Here is a 24256-nt window from a genome sequence, read left to right on the forward strand (position 1 = left end):
GGTGGTGGATTTCGGTTTTCCACAGCGTTAGAGAAAAGAAGAAAAGCGATTGAGAGCGAAGCTATTTGTTAGGTTTGAATCAATTATTGTTATTTGTGAAGCAAAAGTGGCCTTAGACTAACTCACTCACTTCTCTAAGGTCCACACACACACCCCACAAGATAGAAATTTGATGCCTCCACTACATTTAGGTCTTCTTCAACAATTTTCTTTATAAGAGTTTTTTTATATAAACCCTAATCATCAAGTCCAATTGAATTAACAATTTTTCACCCAAAATTGTAGTTAGATAATTCACATGTTTAATTTCTCAAGAAGCTGAGAATATTTTAAGAAAGTTTTCATGATAACTTTTCTATTGGAGACGAGTTAACAAATCCTAAGAATTTGTTATTATATACGTAGACTAAATAAAGATACAAGGATTAGTGGCAAAGTTAAATTTAAATGAGTTATCAATAATAAATATTTTTTAATATATATAAACCTTAGAGTACTTAGGAAAATCGAGGACACCTAGGTGATAATTGAGATTTTGAGTATGTTTGGTTTGGAAATAAAAGTGAAATGAAAGAAAGTAAAAAGGAAAAAAGAGAGGAAACCAAATGGAAGAAAGATCATAGAAAAAATAAAAACTAAAATGAATTTTAATTTTTTTTTGGCACGAAAGAGAATTTCTAAGAAGACATATATTCAGATAAAATAAATAAATATTCTAAACAAAAAATAAAATGTAAAAGTCGTATAAAAATATTTTTGTTGTGAGAAATAATATATACATAAAAATAATTAAATATATTAGTTATTATTATGTATTAAGTAGTTGTCAAAGTTTTCCTTTTCACTGAAAAAAAAGAGTATATTTAATGTTACCGAATAAAAGTGTAGATGTTGAGTGTATACTTGTATGACGTCGTATTTGGTAGCAGTGAAACTCTGAAGAAGATTAATTATCGCATGAAATGAGATGAGATGAGTCTGTTGATAATATGTATGTATATATTATTTGTTTCTATTCCTTTTTTCTGTCATGTGTAACGAACAATGTGTGTGTAATAATTATATGCATGATAGTTATACAAAGAGAAATAAAAAAGGAATAATATTAGTGATTAATATGATTAGTTGAGCACTTAACTCCACTGCTAACGATGAAAAAAAGGAAAATTAAGATGAAGTGACAGTGACATTATATTATATATAGATGGTAGATGAAAGGGTAGGCTAAGGAAGAAGATAACCGACATATATGTTGTTTATAAATTCTTTAGCTTAATTTGGTATTGAAGAGCGTGAGGGTCATGGATGTTTTTCTGCTTAAAACACTTATTTCAGGCATTCTTGCTCTGTTAGTGTGCCTTTTGTTTTATCAATTTAAGAAAACAGTTGGCGGCAATACAAAAAAGATCTGTAGTGCACCTCAAGCAGCAGGTGCATGGCCTATCATTGGCCATTTGCATCTCTTCGGGAGTCATCAGCTTACGCACAAAACACTTGGGGTCATGGCTGAGAAACATGGACCAATTTTCACAATAAAGCTCGGTTCATACAAAGTTCTGGTGTTGAGTAGCTGGGAGATGGCCAAGGAGTGTTTTACTGTCCATGACAAAACATTCTCGACCAGGCCCTGTGTTGCAGCCTCAAAGTTAATGGGCTATAACTATGCCATGTTTGGCTTCACTCCTTATGGTCCTTACTGGCTTCAAGTACGGAAGCTAACGACCATTGAGCTTCTGTCTAACAACCGGCTTGAGCCCCTCAAAAACACAAGAACGTTTGCGTTAGATGCTGCAATAAGGGGGCTCTACCGGTCATGGTCAAAAGAAGGGTGTCCGGAGGGAGGAGTTTTGGTAGATATGAAGCAGTGGTTTGGAGATTTGACACATAATATTGCTATCAGAATGGTGGGAGGGAAGCCGTATTGTGGGGTTGGCGATGGTTATGCGGATGGTGAAGCAAGAAGGTATAGGAGAGTTATGAGGGACTGGGTATGTTTGTTTGGGGCGTTTGTGTTGTCTGATGCATTTCCATTTCTGGGGTGGCTAGATATCAATGGATATGAAAAGGATATGAAGAGAACTGCTAGTGAATTGGACACTCTAGTTGAAGGTTGGCTAGAGGAGCACAAAAGGAAAAGAGCTTTGAATGTGAATGGAAAGGAAGAACGGGATGATTTCATGGATGTCTTGCTGAATGTTCTGCAGGGTACAGAGATTTCTGGTTATGATTCAGATACCATCATCAAGGCCACTTGCCTGGTACGTAAATGTTTAGCTATCTTGTTTTCACGGTTTCTTCTTCCTACTATAATTCCTGCATGTTATCCGATAAACATACAATTAGGACTTTCTGCTATAAACCTTATAGTTTAGGACTCGCTAATCAGGAGCCTCTGGTGGTAAAATCAAAGAGAGAAATTATACCGTATCTGGCGAACCGCTTTTATGGATCAATATTCAAACCACTGCAGTCTTATGTCTGCCTTACCAAGTAATAAATTCAAAAGGATTTATTCCTACAGAAACACTAGAGTACAAGACATAAATTTGGAAAAGATTCACATATAATATTGTTTGAACAGTGATTCTTTAAATGCTAGAAGAGTACAATTTTGAGTTGACGAAAACCATTACCACTATCACCGTGACCTGTGTCAAAATTTCCCCACTTTTTAATTTATTGTGCAACCTTGCTTTTAATTATTTGTGAGATCAAACAAGCTATTGATATTTCGGCTCGTCTATTCAAGTCTTTTCATAAGGGACAAAACAACATGTCAAAAGCTACTAGTTTTTTTGCAAGTTCAGTAGGGTCCACTTCCTTAGAAGAAAAACTCTCTTCTTTAAACACCCTTCTGTCTTGCAAATATCCAAAGCTATTAACGCACGTAACCAAATTCCACTTCTCCAATTTTTACGTGATGTCTTGCAATCCGATTCAGTGTAACACCCTTATTCTGTTCACAAGAAGAAAATATCAGCTTTTGGTGCACATCACCTTTTTGCTTGACATCCAATTTTGAATTACAACCATGGTCTTGTATATCTTTTGCAGAATTTGATTTTAGCAGGAACTGACCCCACCATGGTCACGCTAACATGGGTGCTGTCTCTGCTACTTAACCATCCAACGGAACTTAAACGAACCCAACATGAACTGGACACTCTTATTGGGAAGGAAAGGAAAGTTGAAGAATCTGACATAAAGAAGCTGGTGTACCTTCAAGCCGTTGTGAAGGAAACTCTGCGCCTATATCCACCCAGTCCCATTATCACCCTTCGAGCAGCCATGGAAGACTGCACCTTTTCATGCGGCTATCACATTCCTGCGGGCACACAATTAATGGTGAATGCTTGGAAGATCCATCGGGATGGTCGTGTGTGGAGTGACCCTCATGATTTCAAGCCTGAAAGGTTCTTGACAAGCCACAAAGATGTTGATGTAAAGGGTCAAAACTATGAGCTCGTCCCTTTTAGTTCTGGAAGGCGATCATGCCCAGGTGCCTCACTAGCTCTGCGTGTAGTGCATTTGACCTTGTCTAGACTCTTGCACTCTTTCAATGTTGCTTCTCCTTCAAATCAAGTTGTTGACATGACGGAGAGCTTTGGACTCACAAATTTAAAAGCAACCCCGCTCGAAGTTCTCCTAACTCCACGTCTGGACACCAAGCTTTATGAGAACTAGATTATATAATACTAGTTGTACACGAAGCCTCTAGATTCTGAAATCCGGGCTATCAATCTTGTAATAACAATAGCTTGTTTAACGAAGTTGCACTGTGTTATAAAAGCTGGTGTAATTTGTAGAACTCTGATCATTCTGAACTTTTAGAAAAAGATAAATAAACGAAAGTAATGCAAGGCCTTCACAAACGAAAGTAATGCAAGGCCTTCACAAATATTATGTTATCTTTATGCCATTCACAATCAGGATAACGCCATAAAGCCTAGTTAAAATCTTAGGCTTGCCTTAGTACATGTACTGCACACAAAAGCAGGTTTGCAACTAAAACACAAGTTGACAGACTGACAAAATGTGATATAAAAATTCTATCATGAAGATGTTACCTAACCATATGAAAAAAAAAATGAATTTGAAAATTACATATTGATCTGTGGTATGTGCTGACTGACTCACCAGCACACTCTCTAATTGCTGGAAACCTTACCTACATGTTTAACATCTACTGAATCTTACAAGTGGAGATAGCTAGTACAAGGAACGATCCATTTTACTCCTAGTTAGTAATATGTACACGAACTGATGTCAAGCCTTACACAAGTATGCTAACAACGCTTGCCTGAATCAGCAATCAATGAGAGAATGAACTCGCCTCCGTGCTATACATTGAATATTCACTCAAGCTAAAGTTTGGTCTCTCTTCGTTCCACTTCAAAATCTCCTTGGCGTATTTAAGCGCCGCATCCACACTACCAGGCTCCAACCCCTTCACCAGGGACACATACAACTTTCTTCCGGTAAGAGATGAGTAAAGCCTTTTAAACTTAACTGCTATGTAATGGGAAGCCAACTGACCAAGGGAGGGATTACTATTAATGCTGTTGCTATTGCTGTTGGGACGGTTGCGACTGATTATTGGATGGAAATCAGAGAACCATTCACACTTGGTCAAAGGAACTTGTTCGATTTTCTCCTCAAACAGATCAAATTTGTTTAATATCAACAAGAAGTCCATTTGCTCAAAGGTTGGATGAGTGACAATGGTTTCAAAAAACTTCTTGCTCAATATCATCTTGTTAGAGGGACAACCATTCCCATCGACAGAAACCTGATCGTAGTCACTCAAGGAAACACAGAAGATAACCATTTCAACATCCTCAAACATCTCTAGCCACTTGCAATTTTCTCCTAGGCCCCTTGCATGTACTCTAATTAGTTGATACCTGTTGACCAGAAAAAAAGTATGAATCAGAAACATCCGATAAAGGCACGTGGTAGGGAACACATAATAAATACCCTTATGATTCAAATTCACAAATACGAAAATCAGCAACATCATAGGATATTTCTGGCATAAATAGATATGCATGACAGGACAGTCATATTCCGCCCATTTGAAACAAATATACAAAATGGCGACGCATCTTCCTCATAAGAAACAGAGTTTGCTTTTAACAACTAAACCAGACTAAAAAATCTCTACGGTAGCCATTACAGTAGTATGGGCACCACTATCCAACTAATATACAGATTGATCTAAAATATAAAAAATAGAAACACTAAGATTAAAACTTGAGAGCACTTCATATCCATATCCAGAGATGGAAAAACCCTCTACCGTGTTTCTTAAACAACAATACCAGCGAAAAAAATATTTCATCAAAGCCATAAGCTCCTTACTACAATTCTAGCATACTTATCCTGTATTTTGTTTATTTTGATATTTTTCACTAATGCTATTATTTTCTTGTCTATTTTGGTATTTTCACTGATGCCACTATTTTCCCAGAGAAAACAATTATAAGATCAATTGGGTTTATTCAGAGCCAAAACACAATTTTGGTACATAACAGGCGCAGAAATATTTTCAGCTACCTAACAAAAGAATCATAGAGATCGGTAGTGTCCACGGTTTCCTCGGAATCTGATTGGGGAAATGAAAACTCCGCACAGGCCACCCCATTAGATGAAGTAACTCCCTCTGCATAAAGGATATCTAAATCTGAGGGTTCATAGTCCGTCCTTAATATTTTAACAGCCTGAAACAGAAAAACTTGTCATAGTCAGAGACAATAGTGTCCATGAACAGCACAACTAGTCAAGATACTAGCCCAACCATTTTTTTCTAGGAGAGGAAATATAAAAACGGAAACCTATAAGAACACAAGATGGAGCAACAATAAAAATAATATTGACCAAGCATTCTAATAATGCTTAACAGGTGAGGAGCAGTATTAACTTATTCTCACAAAATGCTGACTTTGCTAGACTGAAATTTATTTGTTACTCTGCAAGCTTAAAGCTTCTGTCCGATATCCTTTGTACAATACTCGCTACCTCTCCCTGAGAAATTATCCCTTTTTACAACCAAGCTTCACCACCAGTCAAACACCTACTAATACTTAAAACTTATCAAATCCTATGTACAAAAATTTTATTCACCCCTCCATTGTTTTCCCAGTACTTGCAGAAGAAATTGACTATACATAAAAATCCCTTATAAAAATGAAAAGCGGCCATTCCATAAACAATTCAACTACCTACTTTTAAAAACAGTTAATGGGTAACACATAAAAGGGTTTTACACAATTAATTTGATAGCAGCACAAATGCTAAATAATAGATTAAAGAATTATCTTACCCGCTCTAAGAAATAACTAGCAACACTAGGCAGCATTTCCAATTCGCTTCTTCTTTCATATGAGGCCTTAATTGCAGCATCATTCCATAATTCCTCAATCAGTGGTGCATACTCACGAGTAGCAGCTGGAAAGATAGCATCAAGTTTGCCAGATACCATAGTTTTCAGTAACCAATCAGAGAACGCTTTCAATCTTGGGCCAATGGAATATACAGTCTTGTCATCATGTTTTAGACTACTTCCTGTAGAAAACAATAATTGTAAGACTCAACCTTTAAGTATTAAAAAGCAGAAGGACATATAAACATAATTATGAACTATAACTCCACTCAAACAAACAAGTATGCTGCAAGCCATTTAGAACAAACTCGTGGCAACTAAATGGGGCACCATAGAGGTGCTTTAAAAGAAAGATAGCCAGGATAACAGGTCAAACCTCAATAAAAAGCACATATTTCTGAGGATAAGGGAGAGAAAAAATGCATCCTACCTGTGCTGTCAAGTACGGATGACTGTCTTTTTTTCAAATCCCCCAAACTTTCATCTTCAAAACGCTCCCGCCCCTCAAGCAGTATGCCAAGGTAGGCATAAACATTGCTCTGAATGGTCAACTTTATGTTTTCATGCTCATCTTCCGAGAATGGGACGCTTTTGTATAAAATCTTTGCCTGCAACAGATATTGGCAATTCTGTGAATATATTGACTAGTTCCAGCATCTCTATTGGTGACTTTGTTTTTACATTGAGGAGGGGCTTCTCAAAATCTTATTTGAACAATTCCTTATGTTCCCAAGAATAATCGCCTACCACATCCAACTTTGAAATAGGTTACCAATTACTCCAAAAAATAGGCTTTTCTGAACGAGGAAATGCTAGATGACATAATGGAGAGTAACATAGTTGGGCATCCAATTAAAATATATAGCAACCTTTGCAGAATTGACAATATTACTGCACACAATATATTGTGATTAACTAGGTTAATACTAATGTTTATAGCTTAGAAAAACACAGAAGTTTCTTTTCTTTCATTTTGCTAAGCGAATGAAGGTATACTAATGTTTATTCCTGTAGCAGGTGCCTACAGACCATATTTTATCCAATTTAATGTAACTATCAATTCAAAGAAAATATTAAAACATGACTTAATTCACAGACTCAATTATCAAGTTAAATGTCACCTGCTTAAAAATAGTGCTCGTTCCAGATCCACTACAACCGACCAAGAGAAGCTTCTGAAGCACCCCATGCTCCAGGTAATCAGGAATTGTTCTGCTAGCTAGGCTGAAAGGTTGTTCTCCCAAAGAATTTGAAGATTTAGAAGGAACTGGCAAAGACAGGAAAGCACATACAAGCTTCGTTCCAGCCTAACAAGCACAAATAAAGAAATGCATAGTAAATAACGTTTGGCAGGAAGAACTGGAGGTATTTTCTTTCCCACCGCAAAAGAGTAAGAGGTTACCTTGCCCCATATATAACCTCTAGTGTTCCTCTGCCCCTCTTCTTGGTAGGAACCATCCTCATTGACCCAAAAATGTGGGTTGCCAGCACACTGAACTCCTGCCAACTGCACAACCAAAACAGAATCCTTTCAACGCTTTTGTTTAACAATAAACAAAGTATGATTATTAAGACAGCCTTTCGGTATAAATCTTCGACCTGCAACATTCGAAGCTCAACTTTTGTTATTTCCCGACCATTGATGAAAACCTGAGTGTTTCCATTACTAGCATCCGGTTGGATGGGGCCTCCAACATTAAGATGTGGACTTATAATTCTGGAAGGCTTCTGTCCCTCCTGTGAAATCATAAACCAGTCAGCATCCTAAATGACACTCAAACTATAACTCTGTATAAATCACAAATGCACGAGAAAAATCAAATAGATAATAATAATAACAAATACCTTCCCCCAAAGACCAGATACTTTATCATACCAATAATTTCCCGGCTTCAGCTTCTTGGGAGGGTTCGGGCAGTTCTGCAACGTAACCAGTTCCTCATAAGAAAGCGGCTGGCCATTGACGCAAACATACTCAGGTGGAAGCTGATTGGCTTCACAAAATCTCTCCGCTTTCATTATTTGCCGAACTTCCAATTCGTTAAGCAATCGCTTGAGCATCCGAGAGCACTTCCCCAGACTACCTCGTTTGGTCTCATCAATCGGGAATCCAATGCAAGTCACACATTTCCTCCCCTCGGGCATAGACCCCATAGCTCTGAGCACGCAATTACTACAATATTTCGCATCACAAACAAGACAAACTTCTTTCTCAGTAAACCTAGTCCCCTTGAAGCACCTATAACAAGACCCTTTCTTCCCCTTCGTGAGAGGCGCCCTTTTAACAGGTTTACTCACAGTTTCCTCCACATCAAACTCCTCATCCAAGGCATCGTCATCAGAGTCCACATCAAACTTAACAACCGGGGGGCGCTTGGAATCGATATCCTCAGCCTTCAGCGAAGAAACCCGAGTTGACGGATACTCCAAACTCAACACTGACTCGGTGGATGCCCAATCTTGCTGATTCAACTCGTTGAAATCCAAACTCTCTTTTCCATCCAAAGCCCTCAGCACGCCAGAACTTCTCCCTGATTTGTCCCAAAACTCAGCGGTACTAGAGCTTCTAGTTTCCTCAAGCACTCTCGAACTTTCGCCCAAATCCGACAAGTCACCGGAGCCGTCGTTCCCGGTGGAGAACTCAAACGCGCCGGAGCTGCTCAGCTCGCCGGAAAGCTCCCCGACGTTGCTCTCGGAAGCTCGGTGCTCGAATGCGATCACGGAGGTGGGAGAGACCGTCGTTTCGGACGCTAACTTGGAACCCCTAAGTTCGGAGCCAAGGGTTCTGAGAGGGGGCTGCGGCGGTGGCAGAAGCGGCTGCACAACCGGCAATGAGAGAGCGTCGGAGAGAGGAACCTGGGAAACGACGGCAGCCACCGGAATGCTGTCGACACTGATGGGCACCGCCCGAGGAAGGTCGTAGGTTAGCGGCGGGCCGTCGTACTCGACGGCGAATGAGTAGTCGGCAGCTTGGGGCGCCGCCGGCGACATGGTGAGAAACGGTGACGCGGGGAAACCCTAATCTAACGAGAATCGGAATATAAGAAAAGCATGAAAGCAAAGAGGAAGTAGTGGTAAACGATGATATCGAGAAGGGTTAAACGAAAGGGAATAGTAAGAATAATGCAGTGTTGAGTGTTGGGTGATGAGATTGGAATGAATGTGTGTGAGTGTGAAGAAAGCAAAAGGTGATTTTAGGTGAGGAAGGCAGAGAAAGAGAATAATAATGATATTATTATTGGAATATAATAATAGAATAGGAGAGAGTGGGTGAGAGAAGAAGGAAAAGGAAAGGGAAACAAAAACGGGACGTGAATTCGGGGAATCTTTCTTCTTTTTTGCGATTGGGAGGGGCACGTGGGGTCTCAGCTGGTGAACGCTTTGTCCTTTTATGCTTCCCACTCCCATTCCTACTCTATCCATTCTAACATTGCTTTACCACACAAACTTCCTGCATTTTTTTTTTCTCTTTTTTCTAACTCCTGCAATCACATTACCTTCAACTTCTTCCTATTTTATGCAATTTTACTATTTCAACGGGACCATCGTTTAACGTCTTCGTTCCTATTCCTTTAATGATGGACTGATATCTGTTGTCAAAACTTAATATGGATTCGAAAATAAAGATAATAAATATATAATTACTGCGTAATTTATCATATTACCTGAATTTTTATTTATACTTTTTTTTATTATAATTGTTTATCTGCCATTCAAATTGACTTAAACCTTCGTTGTTTGGTGTAATAGTTTTGTTTTTCACTTTCAAACAAATTTGGAATCGGTCAACCAGTTATTTTGACTAATCGGACTATTTTTTCATTGATCGGTCCTATTATACACAAAATTCCTAAATTCGAGTATTGCTTAAGACTATCCGAAGAGGTTTGATTCATTTTACACTCTTTGATACTTCCTTTCAACCACTTGGTCTCTTTATCGTTGGTTTTGAAATATGTTCATTGAAAACGATAATCGTGATGCTTTGAACTTCACACCTCTCAATTGCATGTAAAGATGGCAACCATTACCCAGTTTACAATAAAAAATTCTATTTGTTAATACAGGCTAGATTCAACTTATCAGCATGTTGGATCGAGCCAAACGACTAGGTTACGTAAAAGAATTTCATAATCGTTTGGTCACAACAGTTGGACAGAGTTAAAGCACAATTATTACGACAATGACTATTAATGATTGTTAAGAGTGATATTAATAACCATTAAAAGATAAATTAATTTGTCAGATTTGTGTAAATTCTACGAATAGAGATTTAATTTGAAAGTAATTTGACTTTTTTTTTTTCATAATGAAATTATCTTTTATTTTAAGAGAAAAATTCTGACTTAAGCATGCACGTTCATCTAAGGTAGGAACACTAAGTATTCTCGTCCCATTTCAATAGAAATACTATTTATTATTTGTTTAAAAAATATCAACAAAAAAATTTATTTATTATTGGTTTAAAAACTATCACCGGATATCGTGAATACTCACGTGTATTTAAAAAATATATTTTATAATTTTTTATCTCATTTGATTATGAATGAAATAAATTTTCAAATTTGGGTGCAAGATAATGAATGGTTCAGGATGACATTATTAGTTTATTAACACAACATCACGTTACCCAAAAAATCAAGACAAACGCAAATGCTTAAGTTTCAGTTTCTTAGAACAAAAAAGGTAGGAGTGTAGAAACAAATGCAAGCCAAAAAAAAGTAAAAATGAAGCCAATATTTATGTTTTGACAAACTCCCATATTTATTAATGTGTTTAGAATTTTAAACAATGTCGTTATTAATGTTCATAAAAAAAACAAATATTTATATACGCAAAAATTGTATTTAAATTTGTGATAAATAATTTATATTTAAAAGTATGCTTAATCTATGAAATGACTGGATATACATTACTTTTGGTTATTGTAATATCTGCGTTTGATTTTCCTCTTCAAAAATACGAAATCGTTGCCACAGACTTGGTGCATAAACCCAGAATTAGGAGTGGAAAGCATATAAACATAAATGTTGGAAGAGAACATATCAGAAAAACCAAACCTGTTCATACATGCTAACTAATTAACGAATCTATGACACAGATATTTATGTCGTTGGAACATATGATATGGAACTAGAATCTCTTGGACCCCACTCTCTTCAATGATGAAACTATGGGGAAGAGATCAACACTCTGCCGTGGTGCTTGGTGGTTGTGTTGTGCAGTTGCATTCTCGGAGACCTTCCACATCTTAACGGACTTATCCAAACTGCCACTGTACAAAATCCACCGTCGCTCGTTGCACATGCCGTCGAGATCCCTCTCCGCCGCCAGACACTTAACCGGGCCACAGTGGCCGGACAAAACATTAAGACACGTGTGCTCCTGACTCAGTGATCTCTTCCACACGCATATGGACATGTCAGCAGACCCACTGAAGACCAAACTTCCTGCAGCCGCCAAACACAAAATGGCCAACTTGTGTCCCCTTAATGTGCCCCTGTGCTCCCAATTTGTCTCTCTCACCCAATAATTCACCAGCCCATCGGAAGAACCAGCGTATAAAAAATTCCCCTCGCCGCTCATCGTCAGCGCCGTCACCGCACACTCTTGCTTCAACAACGTGTGCGAGAAAAAATGTTTTGTCCTTTTCCCGTGAACCTCCCGCCGCCAAATCTTAACCGAGCCGTCAGCCGAGCCCGTGAAAACCAAGTCGTCCAACCCCACAACAAGCGCATTAACAGCATCCTCATGGGCTATCACAGACTCTAGACACTTGAAATTGGACGTTCGCCACACTTTGAAAGTTCTATCCCACGAGGCAGAGTATATATAACAATGATCCTCTGTCACGGCCAGACATGAAATGGCGTCGTAGTGTTTAATCCACAAGACGTTACGGTGTCGTTTCACTTCCACGTAATTACTTGGTTTCACCGAACATTTTATGTAGTTTCTTAACGTGGGCAACGTTGCCACACGCTTGTGTTGTTGGTCGTTTTTCCCGGAAACTTTCCACACTCTTATCCTTCCATCTTGGTGTCCCGTGAGGATTTTTTCCCCGGCGATCACAATCGCTTTCACCAAGCCGCTGTGGCATTTGAACCCCGTGAACTCCTTTTGGTTCTTCCACACGCGAATATTTTTACTCTCTGAACCCGTGTATAACAACTCCTTGGTTGCAGCGAGGGAGTATATGTGACCCTCTTCTCGGACTAAGGACCCTATGAGAGCCTCGTTGTCGTTGGAGGTAGAACCTTCTTCGTTCATGTGAGAGGACCATGGCGATTTCGATAAAGGAGAAAGGGAAGGGTCGTAAGCAGTGTGATCTATTGCCATTTGAGGATCCAAATGAGGTGCGTCCAACGTAACAGGGCTATTTTTTCTTGGATGGTTATCAGAGTTATAACCATCGAATTCGTCTTTCTTTAACTTTCCATACTTTTTTCCATGGGAGCTTCCTTCCTCTAACAATCCTGTCATCGTTCCCATGCAAGGGAATGTAGCAGTAGCAGAAGCAGAAAGGTTCAAAGCCAAGTTAAGCTTTTTTATTTGTTTTAGAGAGGAATTAGCATTGAGGATTTTTGCAGTTAATGTTTGGTATTGGGGTCGTGGTGAATTAATGAGTAAATGTTAATGTTAAGGATCAGTTGAGGTACCAAACCGCCCAACGTCGTTGAATAAACGTTGGGAGGTTTGGTATTGAGGTTGACAAAGGACTTTGTTTGGGACGCAGTGGTTGTTTGGTAACCTTATGCATCTGATGTTGTTGTCTAATTATGTTGTGCCACGTTTTCTGCGTATATGCCTATGACTACGTGGGTTAACTTCCATGTCAACCTTTAATTAGGAAGAAGATTGTAAGATTAGGTAACGAAAGAATCATGTTATGATTAACTTACATTGCTATAATATGAGGAATTGCACTCTTTAGATATGTTGAACGAATGAACGAGATTATTTGACCTGTTAAACGAGTTTGATTTAGTCAATAAACTAAAATTGTAGTTTTCACCCACTTCCAAAGAAAAATAATTGGTGCTTATTTTTTCCCACAAAAAAATTACCCTTTATTTTCTCAAGTTTTGCCAAAACAAGAAATTCTGCAAACGCTCAACACTTATACACCAGATCAATTTTAGTTAAGTCACCATTTGATCAGTACAATATACTGAAATGTTGGGAAGTATATTTTAAATTTATTGTCACTATAACCATGATGGTGCTGAAAGGTTACAGGGATACACCATTTTAAAAACAAATACAAATATTTTTTAATCAACAACTCTTTTTGGCATGAGATAGGAAGAAAATGAAAGAAAGAGATATTTTTTTAATCTTATTTTAGTTTAAAACTTTGTACAATATAATAAGAGAAATGAAAATATTAGTAACTCGTGTTTTTCTTCACAATTTTATTTGTTTTCATGTTTTCTCTTAAAATAACCAAAATTACATAGAAGTTGATAGGTTGTTATTTCATGTTTTTTTTTTCAATCTAGTATTATCGTTTTAATTAAAAGTTTAAAATGAAAACAATATATTTTGTTAAAACACTTTTTTAACATTATTTTTCAATGATTGAAATTTGTTCAAAATAACTTTCTTTTCTAGGTTCACCTCTTATATTGCACTTTCTTTCTTTCAATTATAAATAAAAGTGGATAAATTATTTATTGGTGATAATCACAACCCAATTTTTTATCCAATCATCCTGACCCTGTTTTTAGTAATCCTTTTATCCAATAATATATCGATTCTGTTCTGCAAAACTTGAAAAAATTAACCCTAATAGTTATCATTAAAATCTTAAACTTTTGTTTGAGTTGAGTTGTGAAAACTGACAGAAGCAAAGACAGAGCCATTAGTTTACTTGAAAAAGGAAAACTACTAACACAGCCCATTGTTTTTCTACCAACACGTTCCCATGGAAAGAGATCACTGTCAACCATATCTTCAATAATTATAGCTACTGCACTCTACTTCCTACATCTTGTCTCTCTTTTCTTATTTTTTTTACAGGGGAGGTTCTGATTTCAGTTATCTGAGTGCCAAAATTTGAATTATGAACGAATATCTGAGAAAGATTCCTAGTTCCCATCACACCTCCATCTTAAAAATAAAGATAATGAATTTTACCTACAAATTGGTAATACAATATATTCACAAGAGTAAAAACTATAATAAGAATTACTCCAGAATTTTTCATATCATATATAAACTGGACACGTATTTTTAATATTATATATATATATATATATATATATATATATATATACACACAATTATTTTAAAGTAAAATAATCATAAAAAAAGTTGCATAACATGACAAACACTCTTAAAAGCTACGTGACTTTTGTATCTATTTTTTGACATCACAGAATACAGGCAGCAGAATATCTTTGGTGGTTTGATGAAAATGCGGTGAATGTCTGAAAAACCTTTTATTAGTTAACACGCAGTTTTTGTCTCTTGGACGATACTTACGTCTGCATCCCTTGTTTGAGAGAAACAACAGGCTTTGGTTTGAAGAGAAGCCTGAAAGTGAAACCCTTCTTATCGGTGATCTGTGCTTATATATTTCAACGTCTTCCACCACTTTAACATTCATGTCCTGTGTTTAGCAGCATTCTAATCAAACAAAAACCTAAACCAAAATGGATTTCGAGATCTCCAGACCCGAAGCAGAGACTGACAAGTCGAGCCGCAGACACGTGCAAGACAATGACCCAGTTCATGGTGTCTCAAGCCAGCTCCAGTTGAAGTCATCCTTGTCTTCCAAAGCATCACCACAGACCCTTAACAAACAAGAAGTTCTTCATCGCATTCGACACCGCAAGTCCCTAAACAGAATCAAAGGCGCTTTTGATGGTCTTTTCGGCAGCTCCAAAGGCAACACACCTTCAACTCAAGAACAGATTTGGCTACAACAATATGATGTATTCTCTGCTCCTTGAAATACATGCAACTCATCATAGCTGAGATATTCCCTTATATTGAATGTGGAAGTACTAAACTACGGTATATTATCATTAGTCAAATTACTAGATTTGAACGTTGAAGAAATGATTGTGCCACTGTAAATTAACAAGATTTAATTTGTAGCTCAAACCACGATCAATATAGATCAGATGTTAGGCAGAACTTCTACTCAAAAACACAACTTTACGTGTGCCTTTTTCTTTATCCTTGTTGTCCTTGAGACAGAAACTTCAACCATTTTATGTTGTGTTTGAGTTCCATTTTCAATTACTTTATTTAGCTTTTGAAATCTATAAACATAAATTCTTGACTGCAATCTGATAGGGCAAAGCAAAAGTGCGAATTGAAGAGGGTGAAAAGCATAAAAGGAACTGATGATGAGTTGTCTGTCTCTATTTTTTTATGTTTTGAAACATCTATCACCAAAACCAATTTGAGGTTTTGATAAGAAATTACTTAAGAATAGAATCGTTTAAGATAACAAGAGGTGATAAGTAAATCAGACAAGCCCTCGGTGTTATTCCTACTTCTAAAATAAAAGAAAATAGGACAAAAATAACTACCTTTCAGTACTACTTTTTACGCGGATAAATAAGCAAATTATTTCTGATTGAAAATGTATTCCCCATTTCCCTCGAATTGACATAAATCTCTAAAAAAGATTAAATATTTTCGTACGAATAAAAAAATTGTTAAGCAGCAAATTATAGAGAAAAAGATTCTTATTAAAAAAATTAATTAATATAAGAATACCTTCCTACCATACCCTTTATTCATCCGCACAAGAAAAGACGCACCCTCCATTTTCTTCTTATTTTTGTACAATAAAATAATTTTTTACTCAACTTCGATTTCATTTTATCTTTCCTATTTATAATCCAAACAAATTAGAATATCTATAGATTACAACTCAGTAGGGTGGACCAACAGCAGCAATAATCATGATAGCTTAAAAGTAAATATTGCAACAATAACCCCACTGGCCAAAAATTAAGACAAATCAATTAACATTATCATTTCCTGCCAAGAACCCCTGAACGAGAAAGAAGACGGAGTGCTCGCTTGGAATTGTTCAAAACTGAAGACGATCTTCGAACTGACATTTTCCTTTCTTTCAAGAACTCCAGGGCACTGTTTGAGCATTGAGGAGGACCTATTTTGCTCAAAATAACAGGTTTCAAACTGCAAGTCACGGTACGAACACAATAAATACAGGACAAAATGTAACACGAATGCATCGTCACAGAAATGAATGCAATAAAAAAGAATGAAAATTCTAACCCTGACTTCCTTGATTTTCTCTTCCTTGAAATGGTAGACTTTGTTTCATCTTTCTCCTCCTTAGTGTCAGAAAATGAAACATGACTGCAAGCGAATTATAGCATCTTAGAGATTTGTTCCAATAAAAATACACATATCGCACAAGAGAAAAAAAAATGGCAGATCTACATACTTCTCACGGGCAGCAAGCATTTGGACAATATCCTCGGGGAGAAATCCATCGGCTGCTTTCGGTTTTTGCTGAGGTTCAGAGTCTATTACAATTTGAGAATTTTTACCAGCTTTAGATGGTCTAGGAGTTATGTTTTGGGCCCATTTCCTCCTACGCTCTTTTGCTTCGCGTACAACCCTACCAATCAAAGTCGTAGAGTCATTTAATTGATGGTTCTGCAGGAGACCAAAAATATATCCTACAAGTGACTAACAGAGCTTAAGAGCATACAAGTATATCTTAACCTATAAATCTTCAACATATATCAATCCATAGTTTAAGAAACAATTGATAATATAATATCCTTCCATGAACTTGCAGATTCCCAATTCACTGATATAGAGCTAAATAGCCCTTATAAATATACCCTGAACAGGCCCAGGTTTGCGCAGTTCTCTTATTTTTTCAAAACCATTAAGAACCAAAGTGTTAATCAATGAATAACACTTAGCAGCAAAATGTTCAACATATATCAATCCATAATTTAAGAAACAATTGACAATATAATATCCTTCCATGAACTTGCAGATTCCCAATTCACTGATATAGAGCTAAATAGCCCTTTTAAATATACCCTGAACAGGCCCAAGTTTGCTCAGTTCTCTTGAGTATTTTTTCAAAACCATTAAGAACCTAAGTGTTAATCAATGAATAACACTTAACAGCAAAATGAGAACCTCTCAAACTCGTGTCTTGCAATAAGAGAAAGCTAGTGAATATACTCCGCAACATTCGTAGTCATACTCCCTCCTTACCCAACCAACCCCTCAATGGTATTTAGACCAAGCTTGGAATTAGCCCAGAATCTATATACATTGGCGAGTTTTTATTCAACTCTATTGAACCATGTTTCAATAAAAAATTAGGGAAGTTTACCAGTTTTTTATTCAAACAAAAAACTTATTTTTTCAGTTTTACTCTAGACAACTTAGATTAATAAACAGACACATTTAAAGCAATACCTGGATTTGTTTTCTCTTTGAACCCTTTGAATCTCTTCGTCTTGCCGTAAACCCTGCGATGGTCAACCTTGTGTTAAGTATTGATCTTGTTACCAGTCAGGTCATGAAATTGATTGGTTTAATTGACAACAAAAGAAGAAGAAGAAGAAGAAGAAGAAGAAATCATATACCTGTTCTGTTGTGAATTCCTCGGGGGCGTCGGAATCGTTGTCTTCTCTGTCCGACATCGATGCTCCTCTGAAAATCCTTCTTTCACCTTTGAAATCGAATCAGAAACTCTTTCTAGGGTTTAAGCAATGCATATTTTATGTTTTGTACCACGCCCGGGACAGTGAGTAAAATATTTTATTGGGCTATTGGGCTAGTACAGGTGAGAGCAAAAGCCCGCTGAAAGATTATTTCATCCTACATTTTCAACATCTCATCCTACATCTTCAAAAATTTTACTTTTAACCTTTTGATATCTCATTCTGCACCTCCAACTTTTTCAAAACTTTAACTTTTAACTTAAATAAATATTTTTTCATTTTCTTTTCTTTTTATTAAAAACAATCATCACCAGCTTAATAATAATTTAATTTAATTTAAAATTTAAATATTATTTGAAATAATTTTGTATTTTAGTAATTAAAAACATAAAAATAAAATAATAATAAATAATAATAATAATAAATTTGATTTAATATATTAAATTATAATAGAATATTAAAATAAATTAAATAATTATTAAATTTTAAATAAAAATGAAAATTTTAAAAAACTTATTTATATATTAAAATCTGTAAAATATGTTAATACTTTTGCTTTTTATTTAAAATTTAATAAATATTAAACTTAAATAAAAATTATAATATTACTTATTATATTTTTATATTTTAATAATTAATAAAATATAATTTATATTTTTAAAATAGTTCTATTAAAAAAATTAAAAAATAATAACTAAAATAAAAATGATACTTAAAATCATATTTAATATATTTAAATATATTAAATTATATTAAATATTAAATTAAATTTAATAATTATTAAAATTTTAAAAAAACAAATTTTTGAGAAATTTGTTAATCGAATATACATATCGGATAAGTTATGAATCAGATATCATATCGATAAAGAATGATTTTAAAATTTTATTTTATATATAAATTTTAATAATTATTTAATTTAATTTAATATTTTAATATAATTTAGTATATTTAAATATTTTATTTAATATAATTTTATTTTTTATTTAAATTTTAATAATTATTTAATTTAATTTACTATTTTAATATAATTTAATATATTTGAATATATTAAATATTTTATTTAATATAATTTTATTTTTATTGTTATTATTTTTATTTTAATTATTTTATTTTTATATTTTTAATATAACTATTATTATAATATAAATCATATTTTAATAATTATTAAAGTATAAAATTATATTAAATAATATTTAAATTTTAAATTTAGTTATTATTAAGGTGGTGTGGAGTCTTTTTAACAAAAAAAAAGAAAATAAAAATATATTTATTAAAGTTAAAATTAAAATTTTCTATAAAATTAGAAGTGCAGGATAATGATGAGATTTCACAAGGTTAAAAGTGAAATTTTTAGAGCTGCAGGATGAAATTTTGGAAGTGTAGGATGAAACACTTGAAATTTTCTACAATGGCCCAAAACAAAGCATTAAAATGTTCAATAAATTAATATTATAATTATGCATGTTAACTCATAAATTATTCTAAGAATAATTTTAAAAAAAATACTCTTTCAAAATATTTATTTTCTTCTATTATAATGATTGTAGAAGGAAAAAAAAATAACATTTTTCATACCCCAATTATTGTGCATATTCTAATAGCTTGTTTCTAAATATTTGTTAGTTTTATTTTTCTCATTGTGAATTAATATCATTGGAAAATTAAAAACGATGGGAAAAAAATTTATTCTTCACAAAGAGACATCATTATAAAAATAAAAACACCATTATAAATTATAGATTCAAAAATTATATATCCGGAGTCCTATCAAATGTAGAGATTTGTTTTAGTAGACGACAATTCTGCCAAGAAGGGTCATAATCACTCACTAAAGATCTTGTCCTAAATTTTCTGCATGTTGATAAGCTTGAACAAATTATAGAGTGGCTTCAAAGTCAATAGGCAAATAATGTTTCATAACATCAAAACAACACAAACAAACGATGCAAGATTTTTCTTTTATCGTTCAGAATTTATGATATAAGGAAAATGATCAGTCTTCAAAAAAAAAGTCATTGAAATTGGAAATAAATGAAATGAAAAAGTAGTGTAATTGTAATTGACCGGGAACATTTAATAATTATATGCATATCTATGACTAGGACATGAGACTAGAAGGGTAACATGCTGAATTGTTGATAATTTAAATGTTTTCTTTTTAATTAGTCATCATCTTATTATAATTATTCTTTTATCATTTGTATACTTGGAAACCCTTTACATTCTTTCACTCTAGTCAATATGTTATGATTGTTTTATGGTATAAATTCTTCAAAATGACAATGTAAATATACTCTTGAATAGGGATTTTTTTTTTCATTTTATTTATCCTTCTGCTGCGTGCCCAATTGAATATATAAATGACTTTTTGTGTCAACTTTTAAAATGAAAGGAAGCCTGTCTTCTACAAAAATAAATTTTAAAGCTTCTGCTTTTGACTTGGTGGCACCACGCTTTGAATTTGGGTTAAAAATCAACAAAATTAACCTTACTCTTGAAAAGGGAAGTTTTACTTCGTTGTTTATTAAGGATTATACTGTTTTTTTCATTAAAATATACTAGAATCTCATAAATTTCTTTTATAATTCTAATGCATGTGAAAAAAAATGTGAAAAGTGTAACTAACATTTCTACTAATTTCAGTAGTTGTATTTTTTTTATTGTTATCCATGTTTAAGTGTACGATTTATCATACAAGAGAATAATTATTCTTTTTAATACATATTTAGTATAACAATGTGAAAACGCATATAAAAAAGTTGTAAGAAATGAAATATTTGTTATTTAAACTTTCATGGAGATTATGTGTTGGAAAAATCATATTATCATTGCAATTTAGAAAGTGTTATTGTGTTCTCTTTAAATTTATAAAGAAAGATATTAAAATCGTATTCCCCTCTTGAGTAAAATTATATGATTGCGTATTGTTAGTTTTATTTCTTCTTCTTTTTGCCTTTCATTTTAGTTGTCAATCATTATGTTTTCAGATTGATACACTTTAAAAAGGTTTATATTTATTGAATTAATACGTGTCCATAATACGATGATTTTAACTCTTTGATATTTATTATAAATTAAACTTTCATTCTTAATATTCTCATTCATCTGAATCTTAATGTCTTCTATTTCTTGTCAACATAAGGATCGATCTTGGGAGTATTAATGTGAATTCTAAGTGTAAGTTTGGTCTCACAATGAGGAAAAAATCAACCTAAAAAAACTGTATATAAAAACAAAATACAGTACACATCTATTGTCTTAAGAATTAAAAAAAAAAAAACTAACAATTAATAGATCGAAACTTCACTTTTCTAGTGCAATTATAATAATAATAAAATCAGTAATAAATTCAAACTTTACTTCTATTACGAAATCAGGTGCCTCCTGATAATATAATTACTAACAAATTTAAACATTAAAAAAGTAGCGCAACAAAATTTGAAAAATCAACATATTATGTGATCATTACAAAATGGGGATTATATAGCCGTGGAAATAAAGCTCCAGTATCTTAATTCTTTGGTTATATTTATTCTTAGAAATTATAAAAACAAAATTACGGTTTCATAGCATATAACTAAATATATATTTGTTTAGTATAAGGTCCCAACATCATTAATATTGAGCAGAAATTCCCATAACGAGAAGGAGTCACAAATGGAAACTACTTAGATTCCCACGTAACGTTGTGACCTAGTTAAACTATTTCTCAAAATATTTCTCCACACGTTTTGATCATGATAAGTTGTGATATTAGTAACACTAATAAATCGAATCTTCGTTTTTTTTTTCTTTAACAGTGTATGGAATTTTGAATTTCCAGTAAAATACGATAATAGACTGAGTAACGAATTGAAACTTTACTTCTCTTGTGCAATTGTTTGCATGATTGGATTTGCCTTCAATGAACGATAACAATCATAAACTTGAGTTTTTTTTAAAAAAAATAAGTTAAAAGTCCAATTACTTTAGCTTAATTTTTTTATTCCATAAATATATACTAAACGCTGTTATCAAAATACAAACTTAAAACATGAAGATGCATTTTGAATTTTCCTTTTTTTTTTTTAAAACTAAGATAGTTTAAAAACCAAATTAATTCATGTAACAAATATAAACACGTTATCCCTTTTTTTCTTGGCAGTGTTTGTTTTGTTGACTCTGGATTGCTTTGTCTGTTGTTATGTTTAGATGAGAATAGATTGTTCTAAATTGAATTGACTTGGAAAAATGCAGCATTCATGGCTATGGCTATGCCCTTTAACTACCACTTGACGTAGTATTATAGTATGACACCAACTTTTATAATTTTTTTTTCTGCCTTATTACATCTTAAAGATTGAAAGAAAAAAGTAAAAGAGAGATGGAAAAATGTGAATTCATGCAGCCGCAACTTGTACTGTTCTACAACTGGCACTTACTGACATTGAAATATTAATATGTTATTATCAACGTCCATTTATGTGCTTGCAAGTAGTAATGAAATGGCAATTCATATAGTTAATTTGACATGGACATTTCTATAAAATTAATTATAGATAATTGTATGAGATTTCATAATCCCATTCTTTGATCTTAACTGGCACAGTGACAAACTGCGTAAAATGTATGAACCAGTCCAAATGAATTCCACACAAAGTATACATGGTATGATTGTTTAAATGAATCACTTCTATCATTTAAATAAATCAAATTAATCTAAATTTTTTTACTATTTAATTTATTTGAATCGTTATTGATAAATATTTTATTTTAATTTTTACTGTTTAATCTCGTAAATTATGATTGAGTTTAGTTTAAATTTTTTATTTAGAAGTAATAATTTCCTTTTTAAACTAAATTGAAATAATAATTGAGTTCATTTTTTCTTCAAAATAATTTAGTTTTTTTATTTCATTGAGTATCGATTTAAGTTTTTTACATATATACACACGTTTATTAACAGTAGTAAACTATTTTGGTCGTGGATAAATAAGTAAATAAAAATATTGTTTAAATGGAAAACAATTTGCTAAAATTGTTGTATGTAATGGGAAAAATGTTACAGAAAACTTGTTTTTTTTAAGAAAGATTAAGAATCTGTATAGGTTGTTTGGGTCTAAGAAATCGGATGGGTGAGAGTTTATTTAACCGATAAATATGAATCCAATTCTATGGATGAATAATATCTTATTCGGAGATGCTCTCGTACATATTTTACTTAACTAAAAGTTAATTAAGTATTGAAGATTCTAGTAGAAATAAAAAAAAATTATAATATATAAACTAGAACAAATTTTATTTTATAGAGTCATACTGATTGAGTTTAGATTTAAGTTTTCTTCTTAATATCATGATATATATCTTTTAATTAAATTTTGGATCTATTTTATCACTTATTATTTAGTTTTTCTCGATTTTCACATTTTATGTTATTACTGTAATAAGAGAATGCATTAAATATTCCACATAAAATGAAACTTTATCATATATATATATATATATATATATATATATATATATATATATAACTATAAAAAAAAATTCACTTCACCAATTAATTTAAATTCAATCTACTTAAATATAATGTTCAATTTAACATATGTGGTCAAGAATGAAAAATATGTACTTTTTTTTATAATTAGAGGAGTTATCATATGAAAATGAAACCTTTAATAAATTCGCTTTTACATAATAGGTATAAGTATTTTAACTATTATTTCTTATCAATGAACGAAATATATAAATTTATTTGTATATTTTTTAAGAATTAAATGAATCAAATAAGATTATTAATCAGAAGAATATTGATAATTAATTTTTTAATAATTTTATTATTATTATTATTAAATTTGTGTTTCTATTTAGACTTATTGAATTAATTTTCTTTTAAAATTATGATTTCCTTTAAACGTTTATCTTGGTGCTTTTTCTAAACAAATAATTTTATTCAATGTTATTTTATTATACAATTAATTTAGATTCTAATTTAAGATCAAAATTTTATTTAATTTGTATTTAAAAGAATTTTTTAAAATAAACTTAATTAAAAAATATTAATGGGTATCTAAATAAACATGTCATAAATATTTTGTGAATATATTTGACAATTATTATTTTTATGTAGTTTTTTAGGTTAATTTTTTTTAGTTCATAAATTTAAATGTGAAATTAAAATTTATTTATGTCTCAAATTTTGATATATTTT

At 33.0% G+C, this 24256-nt stretch overlaps 4 protein-coding genes and 1 pseudogene across 4 annotated transcripts; 2 read left to right on the forward strand and 3 right to left on the reverse strand.

The window, feature by feature from the left end:
- The first annotated feature begins 1216 nt into the window (after positions 1-1216).
- LOC124844592 (cytochrome P450 CYP82D47-like) lies at positions 1217-3770 on the forward strand. Its single transcript, XM_047321552.2, has 2 exons — positions 1217-2258; positions 3055-3770. The coding sequence occupies exons 1-2, from the start codon at positions 1302-1304 to the stop codon at positions 3682-3684; spliced, it is 1587 nt and encodes a 528-aa protein (XP_047177508.1). The 5' UTR covers positions 1217-1301; the 3' UTR covers positions 3685-3770.
- Positions 3771-4041: 271 nt separating this feature from the next.
- LOC124844591 (extra-large guanine nucleotide-binding protein 1-like) lies at positions 4042-9598 on the reverse strand. Its single transcript, XM_047321551.2, has 8 exons — positions 8228-9598; positions 7982-8119; positions 7785-7889; positions 7504-7689; positions 6813-6990; positions 6323-6564; positions 5557-5720; positions 4042-4904 (listed from the first exon to the last, which is right to left on the reverse strand). Exons 1-8 carry the CDS (start codon positions 9371-9373, stop codon positions 4313-4315), a joined length of 2751 nt encoding a protein of 916 aa, XP_047177507.2. The 5' UTR covers positions 9374-9598; the 3' UTR covers positions 4042-4312.
- A 1790-nt stretch (positions 9599-11388) lies between these two features.
- On the reverse strand, positions 11389-13321 carry LOC124844585 (protein JINGUBANG pseudogene; annotated as a pseudogene).
- A 1450-nt stretch (positions 13322-14771) lies between these two features.
- LOC148191985 (uncharacterized) lies at positions 14772-15680 on the forward strand. Its single transcript, XM_088101082.1, has one exon. The coding sequence runs from the start codon at positions 15040-15042 to the stop codon at positions 15337-15339; it is 300 nt and encodes a 99-aa protein (XP_087957208.1). The 5' UTR covers positions 14772-15039; the 3' UTR covers positions 15340-15680.
- A 603-nt stretch (positions 15681-16283) lies between these two features.
- On the reverse strand, positions 16284-18142 carry LOC148191986 (UDP-N-acetylmuramoyl-L-alanyl-D-glutamate-2, 6-diaminopimelate ligase). Its single transcript, XM_088100866.1, has 5 exons — positions 17989-18142; positions 17819-17871; positions 16818-16994; positions 16646-16729; positions 16284-16546 (listed from the first exon to the last, which is right to left on the reverse strand). Exons 1-5 carry the CDS (start codon positions 18043-18045, stop codon positions 16378-16380), a joined length of 540 nt encoding a protein of 179 aa, XP_087956992.1. The 5' UTR covers positions 18046-18142; the 3' UTR covers positions 16284-16377.
- Positions 18143-24256: the final 6114 nt, after the last annotated feature.

This window comes from Vigna umbellata, chromosome 10 (assembly GCF_029865625.1).
Source record: "Vigna umbellata cultivar VRB3 chromosome 10, Vumbellata_1.0, whole genome shotgun sequence".
Taxonomy (NCBI): domain Eukaryota; kingdom Viridiplantae; phylum Streptophyta; class Magnoliopsida; order Fabales; family Fabaceae; genus Vigna; species Vigna umbellata.

Excerpts from the sequence above, each read along its gene's own strand:
- LOC124844592 (XM_047321552.2), top strand. The coding sequence starts at position 1,302 with ATGGATGTTTTTCTGCTTAAAACACTTATTTCAGGCATTCTTGCTCTG. Across the intron at positions 2,259-3,054 it reads TCATCAAGGCCACTTGCCTG|AATTTGATTTTAGCAGGAAC; the intron begins GTACGTAAATGT and ends TATCTTTTGCAG.
- LOC124844591 (XM_047321551.2), bottom strand. The coding sequence starts at position 9,373 with ATGTCGCCGGCGGCGCCCCAAGCTGCCGACTACTCATTCGCCGTCGAG. Across the intron at positions 5,721-6,322 it reads CTAGTTATTTCTTAGAGCGG|GCTGTTAAAATATTAAGGAC; the intron begins GTAAGATAATTC and ends TTTCTGTTTCAG. Across the intron at positions 4,905-5,556 it reads CTCTATGATTCTTTTGTTAG|GTATCAACTAATTAGAGTAC; the intron begins GTAGCTGAAAAT and ends TCTGGTCAACAG.
- LOC148191985 (XM_088101082.1), top strand. The coding sequence starts at position 15,040 with ATGGATTTCGAGATCTCCAGACCCGAAGCAGAGACTGACAAGTCGAGC.
- LOC148191986 (XM_088100866.1), bottom strand. The coding sequence starts at position 18,045 with ATGTCGGACAGAGAAGACAACGATTCCGACGCCCCCGAGGAATTCACA. Across the intron at positions 16,995-17,818 it reads CAAAGAGAAAACAAATCCAG|GGTTGTACGCGAAGCAAAAG; the intron begins GTATTGCTTTAA and ends TTTGATTGGTAG. Across the intron at positions 16,730-16,817 it reads ATGCTTGCTGCCCGTGAGAA|TCATGTTTCATTTTCTGACA; the intron begins GTATGTAGATCT and ends ATTCGCTTGCAG.